At 32.8% G+C, this 25,220-nt stretch overlaps 1 protein-coding gene across 14 annotated transcripts in view; it reads left to right on the forward strand.

Annotated features, from left to right (window-relative positions):
- LOC126905683 (uncharacterized) overlaps positions 1-24,799 on the forward strand; it is a 41,102-nt gene extending 16,303 nt beyond the window's left edge. The window contains exons 2-21 of one of the 14 annotated variants that reach the window (XM_050685635.1): positions 5,317-5,373; positions 16,658-16,935; positions 17,001-17,310; positions 17,372-17,499; positions 17,852-18,138; positions 18,222-18,298; positions 18,356-18,525; positions 18,703-18,840; positions 18,899-19,168; positions 19,331-19,366; positions 19,475-21,045; positions 21,106-21,190; positions 21,269-21,388; positions 21,454-21,558; positions 21,673-21,814; positions 21,881-22,137; positions 22,202-22,352; positions 22,414-22,688; positions 22,756-22,889; positions 23,806-24,799. In XM_050685635.1, the coding sequence (XP_050541592.1) occupies positions 16,722-16,935; positions 17,001-17,310; positions 17,372-17,499; positions 17,852-18,138; positions 18,222-18,298; positions 18,356-18,525; positions 18,703-18,840; positions 18,899-19,168; positions 19,331-19,366; positions 19,475-21,045; positions 21,106-21,190; positions 21,269-21,388; positions 21,454-21,558; positions 21,673-21,814; positions 21,881-22,137; positions 22,202-22,352; positions 22,414-22,688; positions 22,756-22,889; positions 23,806-23,976 (4,641 nt within the window). In that variant the 5' untranslated portion in view covers positions 5,317-5,373; positions 16,658-16,721 and the 3' untranslated portion in view covers positions 23,977-24,799. Of the gene's footprint in view, positions 1-5,316; positions 5,374-16,657; positions 16,936-17,000; positions 17,311-17,371; positions 17,500-17,851; positions 18,139-18,221; positions 18,299-18,355; positions 18,526-18,702; positions 18,841-18,898; positions 21,046-21,105; positions 21,191-21,268; positions 21,389-21,453; positions 21,559-21,672; positions 21,815-21,880; positions 22,138-22,201; positions 22,353-22,413; positions 22,689-22,755; positions 22,890-23,805 lie in introns of all 14 variants that reach the window. The other 13 variants (XM_050685627.1, XM_050685629.1, XM_050685634.1 and 10 more) reach the window with 13 other exon arrangements.
- Positions 24,800-25,220: the final 421 nt, after the last annotated feature.

Genomic DNA, 25,220 nt, shown 5'->3' on the forward strand with positions numbered 1-25,220 from the left:
GCACTGCAAACTCAAAAGTAACCGTTCAACTGGAATGAAAAATGATTTGGTCACGTTTAAAACTAACTATGTACACAAGTCCATTTAGATAATTAACTCGAAACAGGGTACAAGTTTTGACTTGGAAGTCTTAGTGGAAAGTTCATCGGCTGTAGAGCGTTAAGTTTTTTTTTTTTTCACTTTTTAACGGTTATCCGATTTATTTACACACTTGTGATGGTCGTGATGTTAAAACTATGTTTAGATATCGATCACGATATTGGCCTACGAGCTCGCGAAGGTCGCGATGGACCCGACGAGCTCGCGGCAACGAACATTACCCTTGATGGTCGAAGAAGAGCCGCATAGTTATCACGAAATAAAACAAAACGATGCGCATCATCGTTTTGTTATTGGTTCGTTTATAATTATAACGCCATCGACTTGTCTGTTGTCGAGTATTTTCGGCGAAACAAAAAACGGCATTGAGCAATCAGATTCCAATAATAGCGTTTAACCCGAGACAAATGTTTTTTTAATATATATTTTTTGATAGTTTCAAAGCGTGATTCCGCCTATAATAATAATTATGTTTTTTTTACGCGCTGCTTATTATTTGCCGCACATCGAATTAAACGCATTTTATGATACCAGTTTTTCTTGTAGTCGACTCTTTGCAAGTGTCCGGTGGTACTTAAACAATGATAGACTGGCTGGGCACTGTCGTTTGCCTTGTGCGGAGGATGTAAAATCGCCAAATCTCTGTACCACCGGCCCACGTCGCCCGCACTCGATACTCCTACGCCTAAACTACAAAACGGTCGCCGTCAATGTAAACACGTCGCAATAAGTGCGTAACACTTGTTGATTTATACGGTTGTCTGTTGGTGGCTTATCTCTGCCGATAGTGTTACTGGTAATTTTATTGCAATAATAATTACAGTTGGCACATAATTCGCGTAATTTACACGTAGTGTTTGTTCGGATCACACGAATGAACATCACAAGTAGAGCGCACTTTATCCTATTCAGAAATTTCCCTGGAAATCGATCGTTCCGTATTCGGTTTTGTTGTTGTTGTGACATAATTAATTATTAAGCAACATTTTACGGCATTTGATTATTTATTAAAAACCAGTTCTGCCGATAAGAAGACAATATTTAATAATTTCCGATTGTGTCATTCTAATAATATACGACAGTTTCGTAATCGATTTCCTACCTCAACTGTGTGGCGGAGATATTATTTTTGCTGTCGCGTTCTATTTGCGGTGTCATTTAATGCAATTTATGCCTCTGAAACGTCCACTGTATCAGAATTGAATCTGACAAAGTTTACTTTTTTTTCCGATCGAAAACGTTTTCTCCGATTATGTTGTTATCAAGTTTTGAAAACAATACAGCTAAACTATATGATCTCCGTGATACAACAGTGATAATCTTAAACTATTGACTGTCACGTGCTCCTCTCCTCTGCGGCGGCCGTGTGCGCTCATGGTACTTGTCCTCACACGGCAAATCAAATGGATCCGCTGCTGCTGGTGCTGTGAAGAACTAGATAATCTTCGGTGGCGTCCTGTGGCAGGGCGTTCACTGTACATGGATATAATATTAATATTATTATAACTATTACTTCCCAGTACTATACGTTAGTATGTGACCAAACAATGGACGACCGGCAGTCTAGGGTTCCGACCAAGTTCATTGTGTTTGACGACGGCCAACGATAATTAAACGACGGCCTGGCGCTGGGGAGAAGAGCGTACAGAGACATGCGGGAATCGTAAACTGGGATTTCAAACGTTTGAAATGCGAAATTGTGTAAAACAACACCGGAAAATATCAAAACATACGGCGCGCATAGAACGGTTAAAACTGTAGCCCTAATTTGCAACAGCGTGTCATTTTTAAACGATTCATCCACTAAAAAACAACGCTGCGCTTTGACAAAGATTTCTTATTCTCCTCAAATTACTATTTCTACGGTTTAAAACACTATCGTGCACGTTCATATGTGTCGGCGGGAAATAATTAGCCCGAAGTCATAACAGGTCCATTTTTGATAATCACCCCGAGGTGGTTATACTTACTTGCCGCCGGTTCGTCGACCCCGACCGAATAGAAAATTTATTGTTTGCTCTTCAGGGACACGAATACGGTTCGAGTGCATTGTTTTGAACTACCAGTGTCCAGAACGAAACGCCGCGCGATCAACGAGATCTGTAGAGACTACTTTTATCCGCCCGCACACAATAAACCAATTCGAATGGTTCCATCGAATACTCGATAAAAAAACGTTCGAATCATTACAAAGCGATTTATGAATAACCGCGGACTTGTTGAGCTTAGTGACGTATTAGTGCTGCGTTTTGTCTATTCGTAGAAAAATGAACACCTCTCCGAATTGTCTGCTAGGTAAAATAATTACTCGATCATTTTGCTTACTCTAATCACCAAACGTTAATCACAACAATGTTGTATTATTAACTCGTGAACTCTGAACTCGGAAGAACATACGACAGCAAAACTCCGTAGTCGAGATTGCACGCGCCGCGGGTGACGCGCATCGCTCCCATCACCTGTAGTAACCATCAATATTCATCAATTGTCGGCGAGTTCCTCGTCCACTAAATCGCTGCCGGTGCGACGTCGGTGGACGACGTTTATCAGTACTAAAAATAATAAATTGTCGTAGTTGATACGGTTACGTAATCCACCAGTTTAGGCGTGGTGTCGGCCACCGCCTCCGCCGCAGAGGCCGTTTACCTATATCGGGTCATGCGGCCGCTCGCCCGTCGCGTACAAGGAGCCGAGACGGAAGGAAAGGCGGCGTACCTCGGTGCAGTGCTCCCCAAACAAACGGCAGAAGGAGCGAGATTTAATGTTATTACATGTACACAACAATAATATAATCCCCTGTAATATACGCGCTGTCTAACGGCTTGTATGCGCGTGTTTGTACGTGTGTATTGTGCGCGAGCACTGTTCGCGGGCTTTACCTCCGCCTCGCCCTGATGAATAGACGGCTGTACGGGAACGGACGACCGTGCATGCGGTGGGGAGGGGTCAAAGAAATCCAACCACCTGTACTTAAGGTATTGACGCACGGTGGAATGCGTGCGCTCCGGGCTGTTTACCGAAGATTTTTTGTCGTCTAGGTGCTCGGAGAAGTTGTGCACTGTACTTCGTAAACGATGATGTTATTTAACGTTGTCGTACTGTTGTTTTTATTGTTGACCCTAAGCAAGCACAGTAATGAGATTGTGCACGTTTGAAAGAGAACAACAGTGTGGGCACATACGTGACTACCGCTCGTTTATTTATAAATTTTGTAATCGTTGGCATGTTCTTTTTTAAATTTCATAAAGTTTATCAAAATATTTAAACGGCCGATTGAAATTTTGCAACACGAACACTTTTGTTTGCAAGTGTGTGTGTTTACAACTATCTGGTAATAATGAAGTATTTTCAAAACACGACGTCATTAGAGCAAATGGGTAATTTTGTGTAAGGAGTTCGGCCTTGAACGAATAACCACAAGGAGTTTTTCAATATCTTCCCTGAGCTTAACCACTGTAATTTGTGTGTACGTAGCGCTATTTTGAATAATTTATTTTTACATTATAATATTCGACTTACTCACGGTCAGTGTGGTCTGTTGCCAAATACGAACGAGTAGGCCTTTTTGAAAATATCAACAAAATTTAAATTGCTAATTGCGTTGCAAAACTCCTGCGTATACACTAATACGTATAAATGTATTGNTACATATACGAACGAGTAGGCCTTTTTGAAAATATCAACAAAATTTAAATTGCTAATTGCGTTGCAAAACTCCTGCGTATACACTAATACGTATAAATGTATTGAAAAGGACTCTAATCAGAGTGGTTTTTTTAATTTTTATTATTATTGTCACTATTGTGGAAGTATTTTAGGACAGCCCTTCTTAATGCTTGCTCGTCATGTCTGTCTCTCTATTGCTCCCGAGTTTCAAATTATAGACCAGTACACGTATTTGTTATTATTCTTTTATGTTTTATAATTTACATGTGTCCTCTAACTCCCTACGTTCGCCGTAATCGCTTCTGGCCCACGGCAAAAGTCGACGAGTTATAAACATAATAACGCTGACTGTTCGTCTCTTTCCATCAAACGATTAGAAAAAACGTACCCCGTCTGCGAGACCCCACACGATGCTGACTCGAAGATAGTTTTTTTATTCAAGTGGTTGAGATGTTTCACGTTATGTAACTGGTGTGTTCGCTGAGCGATCGGTTAACGCGGTTGTCGTCGTCGCGCCGTAACCAAAACAGAGATTAAAAGTCAAACAAAAACAAACGGTTGGAAAGTGTGATTCTCCAGAACAATGCCAGTGACACGTCTCCGCCGCCAGTGCGCGTTTGATCAAGTTCAAGGGCGTTCGGACGATATTTTCCCGCCCACCATTTAAATGTGCCATTAACTACCGAATCTCTGAGCCATTACCGCGAATAATTCACGGCACTACATTGTGCCACACTTAATGACACGAACGTGGTAAACTATGATTAATGTACCACAACAACCGCATGATAAATAACGCTCATGATTTTCGGGCCAGTTCGAACGGACGTTACATTTCGAGAGCTCGGCGTGTTTACAAATGAATAGCTAATCAAAAGCGGCCTTGGTGTGTGCGCTGTGAAAATTTTAATAGAAATTTAGCGCAGATATCTCACGTTTAGAACCAGTAAGCCCGTAACCATTTCAAGTTGATAGCCAACTGATTATCGAGATTCGGGAACAAGGAAATCATTACTGGTATTGTCGCCCGAATTGCATTCCAGTCAACCGTCTAAAACGCTAATTGATGCGAGATATCGATTGTAAATATATCTTCTTTGCATAGCGGTCTTCTAATGTTAGATTTGAAGAAATCGAAAGTGATCGCTGTCAGCAGCACAGTGTGGCCTTTTTATGTTCTAAGGAAACACTTGTAATGCACTAAACCAGTTTGTATGGCAAGCGTATTGAACAGGCATTACATCACAGACCGCTTTGGGTAACAGTTAAAATCCGTTGAAAACGATCTGCCCTTAAAAACATCTCGGCTGTCGTCTATTGCATTGTTTAGTGTTCAGTAATCAGTATATTTTTAGCACTCGTCGTTAACTGTTTGAGATTATAATCACAACTAACTAGAACATTTGTATACGCGCTAGAGATTTTAGTAGATTTATGGACGTTACACTCCTATTTTAAATTCGCTTATTATGCACATTTGTCTTTTGTCCGGATTTTTTTAACAACTACTCGGTTTTTTACTGATTGTTTTATATTTTTCTTTTATTGCAGAGACTCTCGATTACGAAGGAAAAAAAGTCGCACCAAAAGGACTAGGCCATTTCAACAGTGAGTTAACACACTTTTGTACTATGTAATGCTATTATTGTTTACGGCTATTGTCGTGTAAGACTCGAGTAGAACAACAACACCACTATTTGTTCTAATAAAAAAACACGCGTATAAATCTCGAATTTTCAGTTTGTGCTGTCGTCAGTTGGGTATTGTGGTGTTAATAGCATCGAGGTTTACCGATGTGTTTGATTTTCGTTAAACGTAAACCGAGTAACTGTCAGATTACGACGTCGAATTCATGTTAATCCAAAACATTTGATTTATATCGTTTCATGTAGTGTTTGAGAGATCACACGTGACACATTTTTTAAATCTCGGTACTACGGGATATTGTTGTGTTTAGCGCATGTGCGGTGGTCGGCCTGTTAATTGCCAGGTACGGTTTGATGAAGATGTAATAACAATAGTTGCGTGTGTTGGGTACAATATAAAATGGTCATCTAATATTGTGTGGCGCGGGGGTCGTCAATAGATTAACGGGACACGTGTTATCGAGAACACATTTTCGGCAGCGCGTATTCTTTAAATCCGATTGGACGAGCTGCGTCGAACCGTGTAGAACATTAATTCATAGAGCATCTCCCGCGTTCCGTGCTATTGCACCCGAGTTCAACGGACGGTGCGCTTAGACGCGAGTTGCCCGAGGGTTAATGAGTGGAGGTGGCAGATCGCGTACGGGCGGATAGGTGATGCTGGTCCGAGTCGCCCGACACGAGTGCGCCTTTCTGAACTCCAAAGGAACTGGCCCGCCGTCGCCTGTTCACGCACGTCACTCATTGTACATTATGATTATGCTCGTTTATTTTTTTTCTCGATCTCTCCCCCCGACCGGACTGGCTGCGGTCACAACATTGTTGTACACTCTAACGGGATACCCAGACGACGACGTCTCGTGTAATCATTTTGTGAATAATAATAGGCAACGGACAAATAGACGTGTGCGTGGAATATACGGGAAAACCACTGCGGACGTTATCATGTTGTAAATCTCTTGCGTCTAAATGACTTTATTTAAATTACACGTCCAAAGGAGATTATCACAGTTACGTTTTTTATTCGGTTCTCTATGAATGAGCTCAACTGTACGCGTTTACGCACAATGTAAAATTAAATAAATCCTACACCCAGTTGTCTAATTTACATTTGTGGACGATAATAATTTTTTTGTGCCCGATGCGTTTTTTGATTCAACCTGTAGAACTATCGTCGCGTCAGTCAAGTTTTTCATTTGGGTACACCGATTTCCAGTAACACATTTACGGTAATTTATAGGGAACTCTTCGGAGTGTGTGTTAAATTGTGTTTATTCTCACGTTTAATAGAAATTCGTTTCACATTTGAAGTAGTTTCGAGAAAATAATAACACCGTTAGTATGTCTAGAATGGACAAAAGCACGTTTGACGCATCCTCAGGTACATACAACATTTACGCTGCCAGGTATATCTACACAAAGTAAACTGTTGATTGTTGTGGACAAAGGTTTTGTTAAAAAAATTACAATATTATACCCAAAATGATGACCTTTATTCAAAATGGAATTGCCGGTCCGTTCATTATACTTGTCAACATAGTAATAAACGCTTATTTTTTTAGTATACGTAAGCAGTTTCAGTTAAATTGAGTTGAATTTGCGTTAATTTTTTTTTTATATAAATAAAACATCAATAAATATGATCTGTTTTACAACTTTTGAGATAATTTATCACAGGAAAAAAAATATCATGCAAGTTTTTCTCGGTATTTATGATATATATTTTTTATTGGTGTTTAATTTTGTTGCTTATATATTTTAATGGAATATATAGGCTGATTTTTTTATCATAACCCACTCAAATATCTATCAATTTATATTGCACAGTTGTTGGATAATATTTTATATCATCAAATCGCAGACACAGAAATATATAAATCTCAACACTTATTCGTAAGCTAGTTAAAATATGAGTAATCTATTAGTGAAGTTTGTAAAATCTTAAATGATTAATATTGTGTAAAAGTTTTTCAACAACATTGTTAAATTACCGTTGAACATTTACGATTAGAACGTTCGAATTCAAAAATATTTACAGTATGAAATTTAATTAATACAAGTAATACAAAATTAAAACATGAACGAGAAGTGTGTGAAACGGCTCTCTATTTCACAACTGAAGTCCCTCAGCAGCCATTAAGTCGTACCTACTGTTTCCGAATTATTGTTTTAAATCATCATTACCATAATACTCTTACTGTTTTGCCTCACGACTCTCGTGGGAAGTGCACTCTAATTATACTTTTATTAATTTTGTGCCTAATATAAGCATTGTGCGATGTGCTTTTGTCGCCGATGCCGTTTTAATGAATTCCGGCCAATACAAATGAGAATTTCGTGACCACACCTAATCACATATCTTATAGTCTCTGAAGAAGACTACACAAAAAATCATGTTTTCATTTTTTTTTTTTTGCTTTTTAAACTCTTTAATAGTTCGTGATTAGCTAAATGAATAGATTTTATTCGCTTGCACTACACAAGACATCAAATAGCTGTTATCTATTCAATTTAAATTTACATCGTTCATAACCTGACCGAACAGATTTTTCGTGGGTTTTATCACGTTCAGACACGACACATCCTCAGTCAGTGGAAATTGACATTAAAAGAGAAACAGCGATTAGAACATGTTCACCTTAAAGGACACCTTTCATTATTAATTCGTGTGTAGGTGAATATGAGTCAAAAGTAACAAAATATATATTTATCATGATTTTTCAATCTCTTCCAGCCGAGAAAAACTCAAAACCAATATATAAGAACGCAAGTTGAAAGCAAATGCAATGTTAAGTGGTTTATCGCTGAGAATTACTACGTATCTTTTTTGTGTTTTTTTTTTTTTTTTGACTTTTTCCATTGTAGTTTATAAGCTAATTTACCAAGAAAAAGTTATTTTGCGACTCTAGTGGTGGTTTTGTTAACATTTTAACGCTATAGTAGATCATGTGTCATCATAAAAGTTNATTTGACTTTTTCCATTGTAGTTTATAAGCTAATTTATCAAGAAAAAGTTATTTTGCGACTCTAGTGGTGGTTTTGTTAACATTTTAACGCTATAGTAGATCATGTGTCATCATAAAAGTTTTATCAGCTGCTATTTTTTAATTAACCGTTTTCGCCAAGTAATGAACTGTTTGCTGTTAGCATCTTTCGGAGACTGTTTACTCAGGTGATCTGTTCGCGTATGATTTTCCGCGTTTCTTTTCACAGTTTTGCTACGACAACATTTTCCGTGACTAGACAGTCTCACGTGCTTACGTATATACAAACACCTGGCTGAGCTAGACAAATAATTTTCCTCGCGTAAATTGTGCAACCACAACCAAAGAATGTGTAAATGAACACGCGACCTACAATAATATTGTGTATACACATGTAATAACATTACGACGATAACTCTGAAAATATGTGTCCGATCCGCTTGGCAAAACGGTTTTACAGGTATTCGCCATGCATGTAAATAATATCATATAATAACATGTATTCGTGTTGTACGGTCGTCTTCCGTTAATTATATTAAACACATGATATTAGATAATGGCTGCAGTAAAAACTGTGCTAAAGGAATTTTTCTATACGTCAAAATTGGATTCGCGGTTACGACTTCGAAGTCGTAAAACATTCCGAGAAGACCGCGTTTGAAGTATAGCGCATCTTTTTCAAAGTCAAATAGAATTTTTTTATGGCCAAGTACGACCAAGGACGACGGGTTTTTGCTCTGTCAAAATGAAATTACTTTCGGTTTTTTCTACATAATATGTTTTTGGTGGTACTGCAAACCCTATGTAATATTTACCAATAGCTAGAACAATTGCACGTCGCCGGTTTTATTCCTTTATTTTGCATATATTACACGGACGCAAACCTGTTTCGCTATTTACAACGAAGGCATTTTGCCAACCAGCCGATAATCAATTTTGTTTTTCATATCGAAAGTGAAAGGTAACTGCGAGTACGATATCGATAAATCTCGGAACGCGGTAAAATCTGACTTCACCTCTTTCATTGGAAAAAAACTCACTACAATGAAAACTGAGAAAATAATTAGATTGAATAGAGAATGGCAAATGTACAACAATACTGCAATGCCAGTGGATATTATTTCGCTTGTATTATAAAGATTTCCACGAATCTCGATGGATTACTTTCCTATTAAGTACTGCAAACAGAAAATAAATTAATAATACGAGATTGAATCCGAATAATAGTTACTGTATTGAATTTTTTTCCATAATAACCCTGACTCTCTATTAAACTTTACGAATCCGATAGTCGTTACGCCATTGACTACTGAAGTCAATTGACATTCTTGTTACCATTTTAATTAACAGCAATTGCATACACTTTGACAGTTGTTTTAAATGTACGTTTCGTACGACGCAATGCGAGTGCACACAACCGATTCATACACTAATATCGTCGTACAGTATTAATTAATACGATATTTAATTATGACGGTGTACCGCCGATAATAACAAGTAGGTTTCTTTTGCCGATGAAAAAATAATTACTAGTAATACAATATTCGTTCACACTCTAATAACAAAAAAAATTACTCGTTTAATTAGAAAGGGGCAGCAGTAGTGTGTAATATCAATTATTAAATCTTTTATCGCGATTCGTATAGTATTTGGCTGTTACAATCAACAGTTGTGTAATGGCGGCTGTACGGTAAAGTTTCTGCTTCTGAAATGTTCTCTGCCGGATGTTTTCCTGCCTTCGATAACTGAGGTATCACGTGTTTGATTTATTGACTCTTGTTACTCCGTTTAGTCTGATTTCCAATGGGAAAACCTGACGTTTCGAGTACACGTTCAACGCAAAACGAACAATCATGTTTTGTGTCCAATAAACTGTAATCTCAGATAATTCTCGGTCGATATAAAGCAATTTACTTAGACGTTACTCGAGACTTTAAAAAGTCCTGGAATTATTTCAATCGACACACATTTTCGCTATTGATTCAGATGATTAGAAAATTGAGCGTTTAGTTTCTTTATTAACGTTCAACAATCGGAAATTATTTTTCAAAAATAAACAAATCGTGTCAATAATTAAAAACTACGCGGCTGTTGATTGCGTTTTCGGGTAGTGTTGTAGCGGTACAAGTGTAGCAATCGACAACAAAGCAAATCGGTCTGAAAATGGTACTCGACCGGATGTGTCCTATACATTAACCAGAGAGGTCGTCAACACACCGTCCACCTCTTTGGCGTTTATCATGCACGTTGCACAGCTCAATGAACAGAAAAAAATGGACTATTTTTTTATTTTCTAATATCGTGCGTTATGCCGCCCGCGCCAACTAAAAACTATAATGCAAAAAAGAAATGCAATTCTCCAATAGTACGAAGCGTGATAAGCTATTGGACGCATAGAACTTGTACTTTTCTACACTATCTCACCGTAGTCAACCGACTAATTAAACTGTCGACGCAATACGCGGCGGTTTCAAGTGTGGCGAGGAACTTTCTGGAATAATAAATTTTAACACTGTCAACTTAATTCGGTATTTTACAATCAACGTTTTGTGACAGCTTGGGGGAAGAATCATATTTTCCTACAACGCTAAATATTATGCGGCCCGTGTCGTCCCGATGAATAATAATCAAGGTTTTAAATTATTATATCTAATTTAGAGGTATTGTACGGTACTGTTAAAACATGAATAAATAAATAAAATATATCGAGTAAGACTCTTGCGGGGTAAAAGAACCGATTGAATCATTTTTCGCTTCTTTTGTCTAATTTGCATTTACGACTGTCTGAGCATTTCAATTGGATTTTATTTATTTGTACTGCGGTTTCGCTTCAGCTCATATCCTATACAAAGTACATACCACCAACGCCACTGTATTACCACCAGGTTAGTAATTTTTTCTCTGCCACACAAAACATCGAAATATGCGTTTCTATACACTGCATTATTGTTATTTGTATGTATTTATATTGTACTAGAATATGTGCATGTACACTGCACTAATACTTATTTACATAATTTTGTTTTCGACATTGACGTCGTGACAAAATAATGAAATGATTGGGAGGATGAGCGCGATGGGGAAGGACGAAAACGTGTAGATATTCCATAATATCCTGCCGGTTCAGTATTAAATACAATAAAATATTAAATAAATCTTAATTTTAACAAAATAAAATCGGCGAGCGCCAGCATAGTAGGTTATTAAATTTGGTTTTATTTTTATAACTCGATAGTTGGCAGTCTACGCCTAATTAAAAAACGTTGTGCGTTGTAAAAAAATTTCCCACACCTTGAGCGTAAAAGATATTTGTTTCGTGATTATGTATATTATCCTATACGAATATGTGTGAACTCAACCGCATCGTTTTAATCCGAGAAACGCACAAGCCCACAACCTTTATGGGTTACCAAGGCAAACTCGAAACAACCCGCGCAATGTTAGCAAAACCGGCCGAGTCTCAAATTTCGGCCGGGAAACAGTTCATTTCCTCATATCGAATTCGGTCGGACGACATATGGTCCATGTTGTTTTTTATGCAACGAGTATTGTACCTACTAAACCATTAAACAGGTGACAATTAGTCTCACGGAAATAATAACCACCGCGCGTTAGAATAATGTTGGTAGGAAAAATGTGTTAAATTGAAAAATTAATTTTGGAAAATAATGAAAACATTGTGGATAATAACATATTGACCACAAAAACGCGTATAAGAGAGCTATTGAACGACAAGATAACAGAAATGTGGTTGTGGCGTGTTACAAATGTATTTTGAAACGTTAAAACTTTTACATGTATATATAATACACAAACTCGCGTGACATTTTTCCCTTTTTCGTATTTAACACAAAGTAATATTGTGTAACTGCCATTAACATCCGCTTTGGGACACAGCTCGGTTTCCGTAATCAGTAACAATACCAGTGTTTTGTATCGTGTCGCTTCTCGGCCAAGTAAACTAATATCTTTCGTACTGCTGCATAAAGAGACGAGAATGACACTTAAAATGACACCGGTATTCATTTCGGGGATAGTTTTTCGAGCAACTGAACTATTTTCATGTATTTTAAATACGTGAATGATAGTTTTTTTTTCAAGTGTCTATTATTTCTTAGCCGTCTTGTAATCATAACTAATCAACTCGGATTTGACATAACCAACTCTACTCGTGGAAAATTGTGTTATTATATATAAATGGCAATAAGAGTAGCATTCTCCACGAAAGTCATCTACGATGTGTACTTTTTTATAAACAGCGTTGCGTTTACGTATATAGTAGCACAATAAAACGCTCGAGTGCTTTTCCACTCGTGCCAAGTATTAACAATTTCAACGATATTGGTTTTTCGTGCGGTATACAATAAAGTCGTGTTGTTGAATATATTTTATTATTTTGTATTATTATAATATTGGTTGTTACATGCTAAATCCTTATTTCTTTTCTCGTTGATTTGGATCAAATTAGTTTAAAAGTCGTGTATTAAAGCTGTTAATATTATTCAAGTTTAAAATTCATTAACTGTATCGTCAAAGACTTCTTGGGGTCATTTTCCAGAGGTTTAATAGTCCACGGTCAAAGTTTGATTTTTATTCTACATTGTTCTGTTATTTGACCTCATTGTCATGTTGGACATTTAAACATCGAAATTTTAATTAATTTTCAAAGTGTGTAATTCAATATTTTATTTATGAAGATGATTAAATACTTTTTTCATGTAAAAAATAATTCATTTATTTCGAGTTATTTGACAAATAATTTAAAAAATTGATTTGCTCATTCAATGGTCGTGTCTGTTTTGTTATCATAACATCCAAAAAGTAATTAGAATAAGCACCTTTTTTGGGGAATATGGAATTTTGACAAAATTATTAGCAAACTTCATTTGATCTGCTTGGAAATTTGCCAGAAATTTTGAACAGAGAAAAATAGTTGAAAAGTTATTATGGGTACTTTTTTTTGTTAAAAAGTAACAATATAAAACTATTCTGTTTATATTTACCTCTAAGTTATATATATATTTTTAATAAAAAAAAATTATTAACGAAATATCATACCTGAAGAGCTTAAGCCATAGTCGGATAAAAATATATTTAATTTTAAAAGATTGTACTATATTGGGTTTTGTCAAAAACTAAAGAAATATGCATTAAAATTTAGATATTATTTTATAATTTTTAAAAAATGTTCTCGTGTGAAATAAATAAAATGTTTTTGCCATCAAGGACAGCTGTCCTCGATGTAATTCCAATTTATTAGTGATTCGCGTTTTATTAAAATAATGAACGCTGTTATTGTAATAGTTAGCAAAATAAATTACTACTCGAACGTACTTTATGGTACTTGTAATAAAAAAATTGTTTCTCGTCGATTTACCAACATGAATAATTTTGAATACAAATATTATAACTAATCGATCACTGTATCCGTTCTTCAAAGATTAATATTTGAATACAATCATTATTTGATTTTTATGTTAACTATGATAACCTCCATCAGTATTTTATCTATACCACGAGTACTTAAAATTAACTATTTGGTACATAATACTATTTTGTATTAAAGATTTCATTAAACTATTATGTACATAACGGGACGCTGATATGCACAAAATGATGTTAAAGATGTGTAGTCTTTTAAACTTCTTCGGAGATGAACACATGTTATTAATCAGGTAGCAATTGATATCGGCTTAGTTTAAATCTCGTTGTGTCATTGTATTTAATTATCAGAAAGACTACTCTTCGTAGTGTGCGCCATAATTATATTGTTAATGAAACACTTTTGTTGTTATTATTTGTAACGCTTGAGTTGTATTTTCTTTATGGCCGGTAATATGTTATAGGTATTAAGTATCTACTATCTCAACATTTAGATATGGTTGTAAACAATTAAATGATTTTGGATTCAAATTCTTTACGACTGTAAAATAAGTATATTAATTGGGCATTGTTTTTGTGAGTTTACTACCATTGTGCAGGTAATAAGTATGTTAAATAGTGTGTTCATTTTCTTCACACACAAGTCATAACGTAAAAAGAACATTTACATAGTTTCTTTCAACGATAACTTTTAATTGTATTGGATACTATCAAACGGTAACTCGCACGTTTATTTGGCTTGAACCTTAAGATTACACCAATTTTCTTCTCATAAATCACATCAACTGATTATTATTTGCGTCTTTCTCGACAATTTATGTCAATGCAATGATTGCAGAAATTCTTAAGAAATGAGATTCGACACGAACAAAATGAGTTTAATAATTTCTTTCGTAAGTCAGTATCATTGTAGCACACAAAATATTGAGAGGGTATGCAGTTATTTTACCAATTTCTTCCATAATTGCACCTTAATAAGACAAACATTTGCGTGCGCTGGGTATACTGCATAATTTAATATATTAAAAGAATTAACTTTATACGCATTTACTGTCAATGTTGATGTGTTAATTTTGCAACCTATTATAATATGGTTTTCTATCTATGTTCAGAACATCTAACAAAAAATAAAAAATGATTAAATTAGATTTTGAATGATTTTACTCATGCCATCCTCTAATTTACTCTAATCAATGTTTCGGTAAACATTTTGATGATACTGACCTAGTTAAAAACAAAACAAATGATAATGTTATAGTAATATCTCTTTGATTGTAATAAAGTAGATATTTCAATAAACATAAATTTACATCATTCTGAAGTTACTTAACAATAAATATTAATGACTAAAAATGACAATGTACTATTACTATTAATATCATATACATTATGTTTATTAATGTAAATTTTTTCACTGAAATACGGAAAAAATTTATATACGTTGGAAGGATAAAGAGTTATCAAGTTTTTTTACTAGTAATACAAAAAATTATTTAAATGTATTTGGTTGTTTAGATACAGTTTATAACATGTTATTTTATTTTTATAATATCAAGATAATTTTTTTTTTCAAAAATAACTTGTCTAATTTAATTACAAAAAAAATTCTTCATAACTGGTTCTTATATTTATGTAATAATTTATGTTAATAACAATTTAGAAATTATTAGCGTTTATAATAATTATTTTGCTTTCTATAGATGATAAAATATTTTCAACAAATAAATAAACTTTTATTACGTTTTTTCAAGTTATCTTACCATAAAAAATAAATATCATGGCTATTAATGGCCCGACTGGAATTGACCACTTGTTATTTTTAACTAATGTATTGGTACGTATATTTATTGAAGTTTAATGGCTTCTCGAAAAAAAATTATTTCATGCGTTGACGAAATGCTGTTTATGGATTGATGATGCCCTACAGAGTAAAAATTTTTAATTTACATAAACAATCCTTGAAACAGTATCATTTATAAGTTGTTAAAATATTAAAAATTTTTCGATAAATTACACAGGTTATAACAAATTTGAGTTTATATTTAAATATTTGAATATATATTAATGAATTAAATGCTCTAAAATATTAAAGATTTTTTTACTAAATTATATATTTTTTATTTAAAATTGTTTTGTTTCATATATGTCTCATGACGTACATTAATATATAAGCTTGAATATTTCAGTAAATTTTTTTTTTTTTAATTTTTCAAAGAAAAAATTGATTTGTTATTATAGTTTGATAGTTTGATATGTAGTTTCTGTAGTATACTAATATATACTTTTACTTAAGCGTGAAAATTGCAGCCTTAAAATTTCTAACATTCAAAACGCAGTTTGTGAGAGCTAAAACACGTATTAGTGCGCTAAAGTATCTTTTTAATCAAGTGTCCAAAAGTGCTCACGACATGGTCCCTTTTTCGTTTCTTGGCTTTCTCTTTTATTTCAAATACCAATTGATAAATGTACGATATTAAATGCCTTTCACTGCAACAGTAGTTATTTAATACGATGCAGTTGTTTAATTTTTGACCGTTTGTACAAATCAAATGTTCAAGCTATGTTATCTTTTAAAAATAAACGGTTAATTATTAACTTTAAATAAATAATCTGGTTGTTGTTTTGCCCTTTTTTATATTGATACCACACAATGACAATATAAATTATGTTTATTAGTTTTATTTTTATGATCAAATGTTTTTATTGATTACTATATAGACATAAATTTATCAACTTGATTTGATTAATTACATGTCGGTCGGTGGACATTAAAAAAATCTTTAATTCAATCCACGTTTAAATCATATTGCCACCTTTGTAGAGCAATAGCATACTAATTGAAGATGTAAATCTAATTAACCTTGAACATGTTCTGCGCAGGTGTTTATGATATGGTAATAATTAAAACAGAAAACTGAGTAACATCGAGGACCATCAAAAGGTCATGTGTACGACCAGTGGCGGTGACGCCAATAATCAAAATACTATGCAAGAAAACTCTGTAACCACTGTGTACAACGGTGACCAAACCATGAACGATCATCTCAGGTTATCACCTTCTACGTCCTCCAATGGTGATAGTGGTTTAGACAACTCAAATACCTCATCGTCCGCTGGTGACGCAAAACTTATCATAGATGTACCAGACTTTTCCAAAGGTAATATTTTTAATTAATTTTATTCCTTTTATTTAATAAACATTTTATTCTAATTATTAAATAAGATTTGGAATCACCTCGTACGGGTATTGATAACCCAAGCTTTGAGACTGACAAGTCCGATTTACCAAAACCTCATACTAATGGAGTTAATGGACATAATGGTACCGTTCAACAAGAGAACGGAAAATTAGATAAAGAAAAAATGGCTGAAGCCGTAAATTTAGAACTGATTAATATGAAACCGTTTGGTAAAAATATGAACGGCAATGGCATTAGCGTCCCCTCTAAAAAGAAAAAAGAGACTGCAGTTAACATGAATGATTCTTACGATGACTATTTCATTCCCGTCAACGAGCATAAAAAATACATAAGGTAGGTTTTCATGCGAACTTTTATTTAATTTAATATTTATATATTTATTTTTACATTTTAGGGGTGGAGAAAAATTATATGTAACCAAAGATAAGAGAGACCTTAATCAATCTAAAAAACCATTTATTTGTTGGGTTTTTGGATTAATTTTATTGGCCGCAGCAGTCATTGTAGCAATTTTAGCTTCAAGTAAGATAAATATAATATACTTACAAAATAATTTTTTAATTTAAGTTGAATATTTTTTATTAAACTTAAATTAAAAAATAAAAAAAATTGCTAAGTATTCATTTTTATCCAAAACAACACAAGTATTTTATAATAAATGAAAAAAAAATTTCGATTATAATAAAAATTTATTGTTTAATACATTTTTGTATTATTAAAAAATTCTAAACAAATTTAATTTGTTTTTATATCCCTTTGGAGTTATTACGTATATAATATTTTTTAAATAGATAATCAATCAAATACAGTTATTAGAATAATAAGAATTAATTTATAAGCTTTTTAAAATATATTTTATCAAAAATATTAACAGCTGGAGTTATCTTTAACAACGAAACTGCTGTGGAAAGTCGCAATTTCCCTGACAACGAAAGAATTGCTGGAATTGGAAATCATCCCATTCAATTTTCTTCAGTTAGTCCACCACCTAATTCCAATGGCCATATTCCTTTTAGTCCTCCAACCACAGATATGTCTACATTGTACGTTCCAAGAGCTATACAAGGTGTAATTGCCATAGATAATATGGATTTTACTCCTAGTTTAGCTAATAAATCTTCACCAGAATTTAAAACATTAGCTAGTTCAATAGAAAGTGAGGTACTTATTTTATTTTATAATTTAAAATTAAAATTGAAAATTATTTTTGTATGCATTGCAATTTTAATTTTAACATTTTTTAGCTTAAAAGAGCTTTGTTTGAAAAAGAAATTTTTAATACAGATTCTGATGCTATTCATGTAAAAGTTATTGAATTTGCGTAAGTAAATTTAAGTTTTCACCATGTGCTAATTAAATTAAAAAAATATTATTTTAGACGTGGAAGTGTAGTAGCAATATACAGAATAGGATGGGAAAATAACGATGGTGATATGCCTGACCCTATCACTGTTGAATCACTAAAAGATCGTTTAGATAGCCACTTACGAGAAAGTGATGGATTTTTGTACAACTATAGAATACCTGTACATAGATTACATTCAGAACGTGAGTATAATCTTAAATTTGAGTTATTTACTAATACTATTAAACTATATATCTATGAACACTTTACAATAAAAATTAAGTTGTTATCACTAAAATGTTAAAAATAATTATTAAAAACCAATTACTTAATATTGAGTTATTTATTTATACAATATATATGTTTAAATGGTCTCACAGATGTTACGGATAGATGCAAAACTGATAACGCAAAATGTTCTCATTACTGTACATATGATTATTTGAAATTAGATTTTGTATGTTCTTGTCCTTCTGAACTTATCTTAGCTGAAAATTTAAGGGATTGTAGAAGAAAAAGTAAGTTCAATTTTAAAATAAATTTTGTTTTATTTTTAATTTTGACGAAATTGATAAGGTGCAACTGATTTTGTCGGTGATATGGATGATGTTAATTTATCCGATACAAAAGTTGATGTAAGTTCTGACCAAGACAATCATTCTAGTTCTGAACCAAAACCAGAGCCTAAATCTGAACCTGAACCTGAAACAAAATCAGAGCCAGAACCTGAAACAAAATCAGAACCAGAATCTAATGATGAGCATAAACTAGAAGAAGAACTTCATTCATTACCAGAAGTGAATGCTGAACCTGAACCAAGTGCTACCCCAGAAACGAAAGCAGAACCTGAACCCAGTTCTTTATCAGAAGTAAATGCTGAACCTGAACCCGAAACAAAATCAGAACCAGAACCTAATGTTGAGCAAAATCTTGAAGAAGAACCTTATTCATCACCAGAAGTGAATGCTGAACCTGAACCAAGTTCTACCACAGAAACGAAACCAGAACCAGAACCAAGTTCTTCACCAGAAGTGAATGCTGAACCTGAACCAAGTTCTACCCCAGAAACAAAAGCAGAACCAGAACCCAGTTCTATCCCAGAAACGAAAGCAGAACCAGAACCCAGTTCTTCACTAGAAGTGAATGCTGAACCTGAACCAAGTTCTACCCCAGAAACAAAAGCAGAACCAGAACCCAGTTCTTCACCAGAAGTGAATGCTGAACCTGAACCAAGTTCTACCCCAGAAACAAAAGCAGAACCAGAACCCAGTTCTTCACCAGAAGTGAATGCTGAACCTGAACCAGGTTCTACCCCAGAAACAAAAACAGAACCAGAACCCAGTTCTTCACCAGAAGTGAATGCTGGACCAGAACGAACTAGTTCTTCGTCTGATGTGAAAATTGAACCTGAACCAGCGCCTAAAGCGAATATAGAACCCAACTCTAACGCAGAACCAGAACCTAATTCTGAGCCTGAAACAAGTTCAAAACCAGAGACAAGCTTGACGCAAGAAATCGAAAAAAAACCAGAACCAAATTCGTCATCATATGTTAAAGTCGAACCAGAGCCTAGTTCTACTTCAGAATCAAAAGCAGAGCCAGAACTTAGTTCTTTATCTGAAGTAAATGCTGAACCTGTACCAAGTATTACATCTACTTTCGTTTCAAGTTCAATTTCAGATGTGAAAATTCAACAAACACCAAATAAAGTCTCAGAAAATTTTGAATCACTATCAGACGTTGATATAAGCTCAGACAATAATCCTAGCGATGATAATGATAAATCTACTTTAAAGAATCCACAAGTATCAGATATTGGTTCATTTGATAGAGAAGGCAAAGCTCATTCGAATAATGAATTTCACCATGAAATTAAACCCGAGATCACTTATACCATATCTACGGAATCTGAATTAGAAACTAAAACAGAATCAATGAATAATGAAAATAACAAAAACAATGAATCTAAATGGCCATCTTCTGAAGAATCTTTATCGCATGAAAGCGAAGAAACGACTACAATATCTTCAATTACTGACAACTGGTTAACCAGTTCTCAATCTAGTATTTTAAGTCTTCCAAAGCTACCGCAAGACTTAGAACTTTCAGAAAGAGAAAATGAGCCAACCAAAGAAGAAATTAAATCAGAATCAGAAATTGGTAAAAACTTACAAGAAGAATCGGTCACAAAATTGGGTGAAATAAATGCTTCTACAACTATAATTGACACAGAGTTATCAAGTATACCTTCTGAAAAAATTCAACCTCTTTCAATTGATAAAAATACTTCTAATGATCAAACAGTGCCCGAAAATGTAAATATTAATATGTCCTTACAAAGTACTATGGATAATGAAGACAATTCCGCTGAAGAAATAAAAGATCAAAATTTAGATGATTCATTAATGCAAAAGTCAGATTCAAAAAAAAAAGATAAGAAGACATCTAAAAATCCAGAGTTTTATACATCTGAAAATGGTTTTATGAAAAGAAATAAAACAAAAACTGAAAAAGAAAATAAAAAGGCCAAAATCGATTATATGCTTGAAATGATGTCAAAGTCTGGAAAATGTTCTGAAGGACAATTGCAGTGTACAAATGGTACTACTCTCGATGGATCTTATTGTATAAGCGAGTCTTTAAAATGCGATTCTAACAATGATTGCTCAGACTATTCTGACGAGGAAGATTGTCTCGAAAACTATTGTTTCCAAAATTTTCAAGTAAAATCATTATTTTGTTAATATTTTTAATCGTGTATATTAAATATTTTTATTTTAAAGTGCAAAAGTGGAGAGTGCTTAAAAAGAAGTTTGGTCTGTGATGGTATAAATGATTGTGAAGATGGAAGCGACGAAGAGACATGTGGTTTGTTTTTTTTCAAATTAATTCAATGAATCTGTATTCTTAATTTTTTTCAACTGATAAATTTTATAACTATTATAGAAACATGGAAATGTAGAGAAGGAGAAAATCAATGTACTGGAGGTCAATGTTTACCTAAATCGTATTTCTGTGATGGAAAGTCACATTGTAATGATCACTCTGATGAACTAGACTGCAATAGTAATGATCTAATTAGTTACACTTATATTAATTTAAGTTTAAACTAACATGTGAAATATTTTCAGACACATGTAATGGTTATCAATGCTCAAATGGTTATTGTATTAAAGAAGAATTACGGTGCAACGGAGTGAGTGAGTGTCCAAATGGGGAGGATGAACAAATGTGTGGTAGGTGATTTTTAAATTTAATTGAATATTCTTAAAAATCTGTGCTGCTTCGTATATTTTATTTTATTTTAGTTATTTTTCAAATAAAACAATTTTTTGGATGTTTTGTTTTAGTGTGTTTTGCTGATCAATTTAAATGTAATTCAGGATCGAATTGTATTTCAAAAACTCAAGTATGTGATGGCATAGCTCAGTGCTCTGATCAAAGTGATGAATGGCAATGTATTCAGTTAGATGAATCAAAACTGATGGCTAAGTAAGTGTTTTTAACGTGTTAACAATCTCTTCAATTGTGGAAGTATAAAATATATCTAATTTATAGAAAAGAAAGCGAAATTGCTTTAGAAGTGTGCAACACGAATTGGTCAAATGAATGGAGCGATTTTGTTTGTCATAGCTTAGGATTCTCCGAATCTAAACAGATAAATAGTCAAAATAAACCATCTGAAACTCTTAGTTTACGTTTAAAATTAAAAGACGGCATTTCCTTAGATTCTACCAAAAAACTTACTGATTTCCTAGAACAAACTGAGACACCATGTGACGGTATTGTCGAAATCAAATGTTCTACTAAACATCGTAAGTAAAATATATTATTTATTTTATTAACGTATACTAGATAATTTATGTATTTTTTGTATAGTTTGTGGTGATTTTGGCGGTAAAGATCCCCATTCTATGGAAATATGGCCATCCGTCACTTATTTGCATAATATCAAAAATCATAAAGCATGTACAGCTAGCTTAGTTAAAAGAGATTGGTTATTATCATCTTATAGTTGTTTGCATTCTATGTAAGTATAATTATTTGATTTATGTGAATTTTTTTCAATAATATTAATTATTTATTTTCAGTGATCAATCATTATCGGTGGACCAATGGGAAGCGGTTGCCAGTAAAACACGTTTATCTAGTGATTCAAATACGATTAAGAGGGCTGTGGTGAATATTGTAAGCCACCCTGGTGTAAAATTCGAGAAATTGCGATTCTTAAACGATACTGTGTTAGTTAAACTGGTTAGTCCATATAATCTAAGTGATGAAGTAAACACTGTTTGTCTACCTGATAAAATGGCCGATGATAAACAACCATGTGTCACAGCTAGCTGGGCTTACGAATCTCCGGGTGGTTAGTATTTAACTAAAATCTCATTAAAGACATAGTAATAATATATATTTAATTTTTTTTTATCTAGTATTCAAACAATTTTCGAGGAATTTAGTTGAACCCCTGATGTCTTCTTCTGTATGTAATACATCAAAATATTTCAATGGCTTTTTGACAGATCGAGAAATTTGTGTTGACTCTAAGGAAACAGAATCTACTCATGTAAGTTTATTTTATATAAAGATTGAACTATGTTCAAAATACTTTTTTCCAAATCCATATATTTTCAGTGTGTCTATTTTAAGTGTTATAAACAAAACTCAAAATAATGACGTAAATGTACTTAATTAAATGATATAAAGTTTTAACAAAATCATTTTTTTTTATTCAACTACAATTTTCATATTTCAAAACTATGCTTATCACATGCTCATTTAATTATTTTTGTATCTGAACATGTCAATCAAATAATCGTTCAATTACTTTCATAAATACAATGACATTGTTATTAATTATTTGTGAATACATCTTCGAAGATGACCATTTATCCTTTAGATTCGTTTCTCATAATCCACTCAATTATTTAAGTATAAATTTCAGGAATATATATATTTTTTTAGTTTATATATATTTCTCGGTTTTTTAGTTAAGCAATTTTTTTTTTCATCTCTTATAGCCTCGGAAATTATAACAATTTAAAAATATACTGGGGTAGAATATGACTATTTATATCATCCGACAATGTTCAGCAGTACTCCTCCCGTTAAGGTAAAAGACTGTTAGTAACTTCCAAAGTACTGGTTCAAAAGTTGTTACCGACCTGTAATTTTTTTTTCAATACGAATTTATTTTGTGATTAATTAGGTTGGTTATAATAAAAACATCAAATTTTAAAGATCTAAAGTTTAAGCGCCTGAAGATCTTAAATGACTTAAATTAGCCTATATAGTTTTTTAAAAGAAATTTGATTATTAATTTATAAACAATATTAATTTATTAAAAATATTTAATTTTTACGTTAAATTTTATTAATTGATAGTTTTTTTATGTTCGCATTAAATTAAAAACTGTTGTTCTTGATGAATATTAACGCTTATAAAAATTAGTATATTAATAAATATATTTTTTCATTTTATAGATGGAAATTGGTGGTCCATTAATGTGTTTGGCTGAAAATGGTTTATGGCAATTACAAGGAACTCTTAGTTACAATGATAATCGCGGTCGATTGTCAAAACCATTAATTTATAATACAATTTTTGATTCTGTTCAATGGATTGAATATACAATAATGTCGGGAAAAGCTTAATAATGATTTATTCACTGTTAAAAAGCTTTGTGTAATCCAAGAAATTTTTGTTGTTATACATAGCTTAAAATATTTTGAACATAACGGCTTCCTTATAATCATAATATTGTTTTATCATAAATTAACTGTTAACTTTTTTAGATGCATATTTAGTTATTACTCAATATGCTATGTCTTATTTTGTATGAGGTCATTATTGTAGTTGCATAATATTTTTAGTCGTTAAATAGAAGTATTTTAACATAAAAATAGCAAGTTGCCATATGCATTCAAAAAATGTTTATGAATTTTTAAAAATATTTTATCAATTTCTGTATAATACTCCGTCCAACCCTAACTATTATTGTATTATTATTATTATTATTATTATATTTTATTTCTACGAACATGTTCCTTCGGCCAACCATTGTCGATTTTGTGTCTCGTGTGTATCATATTATTAACACGATTGATAATAATCAATTTTTTATTAAAAAAGAAAAATTGTTTTATCTGTACATTATTTATGCCACGATTTTACACAACTCGCGCGGTACCTTTGCATGGTCACGCCGATGAAATCGCTCGTGAATTCTAAAATTTTATCGTTTTGTTATAATATGTACTTAATTATTATTATTAACATTTTCTTTTAGTTGTGCTCAAGAATATTATTATTATTATTATTGCTACGATACGTGATTTATGTGATTTGTTTTAAGGTTTGATGTATCAAAATTTAGTTTTATATGAATCATTTATAAAATAAAAGTTATGTCGTTTTACCGTTGTATTATATACTTAATGCGTAAATGCAAGTAATAAAATATGTCCAGTATATAAATAGTATGTTGTTATTTTTTATAAGATTACCTATCTAGAATAAAACATATATGAATTATGTTTGTGTTTATTAATCAAAGAGATTATTCACACTAAAAATACAGAAAATCGTCACTGATTATTATACAGTAAACTGTTGAGTATCAAATTTGAAAAAAACATTTTTCTCAAATGAGCTCGGGACAAAAATTTAGGTTCAAATACTGTAGTAATTTTTTTATAATTTGAACTGTGTTTTTATATGAATAATTTATATGTAGTAAAATAAAAGTTTCCTTGCGTAGTTTGACTTGTGCAGGCTCGTTGTTTTATGGAAAGTTTTAAAATTAAAATTAGTATTAATTATAACAGGCTCTATTTGAAGATGACCAAAAGAGCATAACTTCTAAAGACATTTAAAGACATTCTAAAAATTACAAATA

Source organism: Daktulosphaira vitifoliae, unplaced genomic scaffold, assembly GCF_025091365.1.
Source record: "Daktulosphaira vitifoliae isolate Bord-2020 unplaced genomic scaffold, ASM2509136v1 Scaffold_4, whole genome shotgun sequence".
Lineage (NCBI taxonomy): Eukaryota > Metazoa > Arthropoda > Insecta > Hemiptera > Phylloxeridae > Daktulosphaira > Daktulosphaira vitifoliae.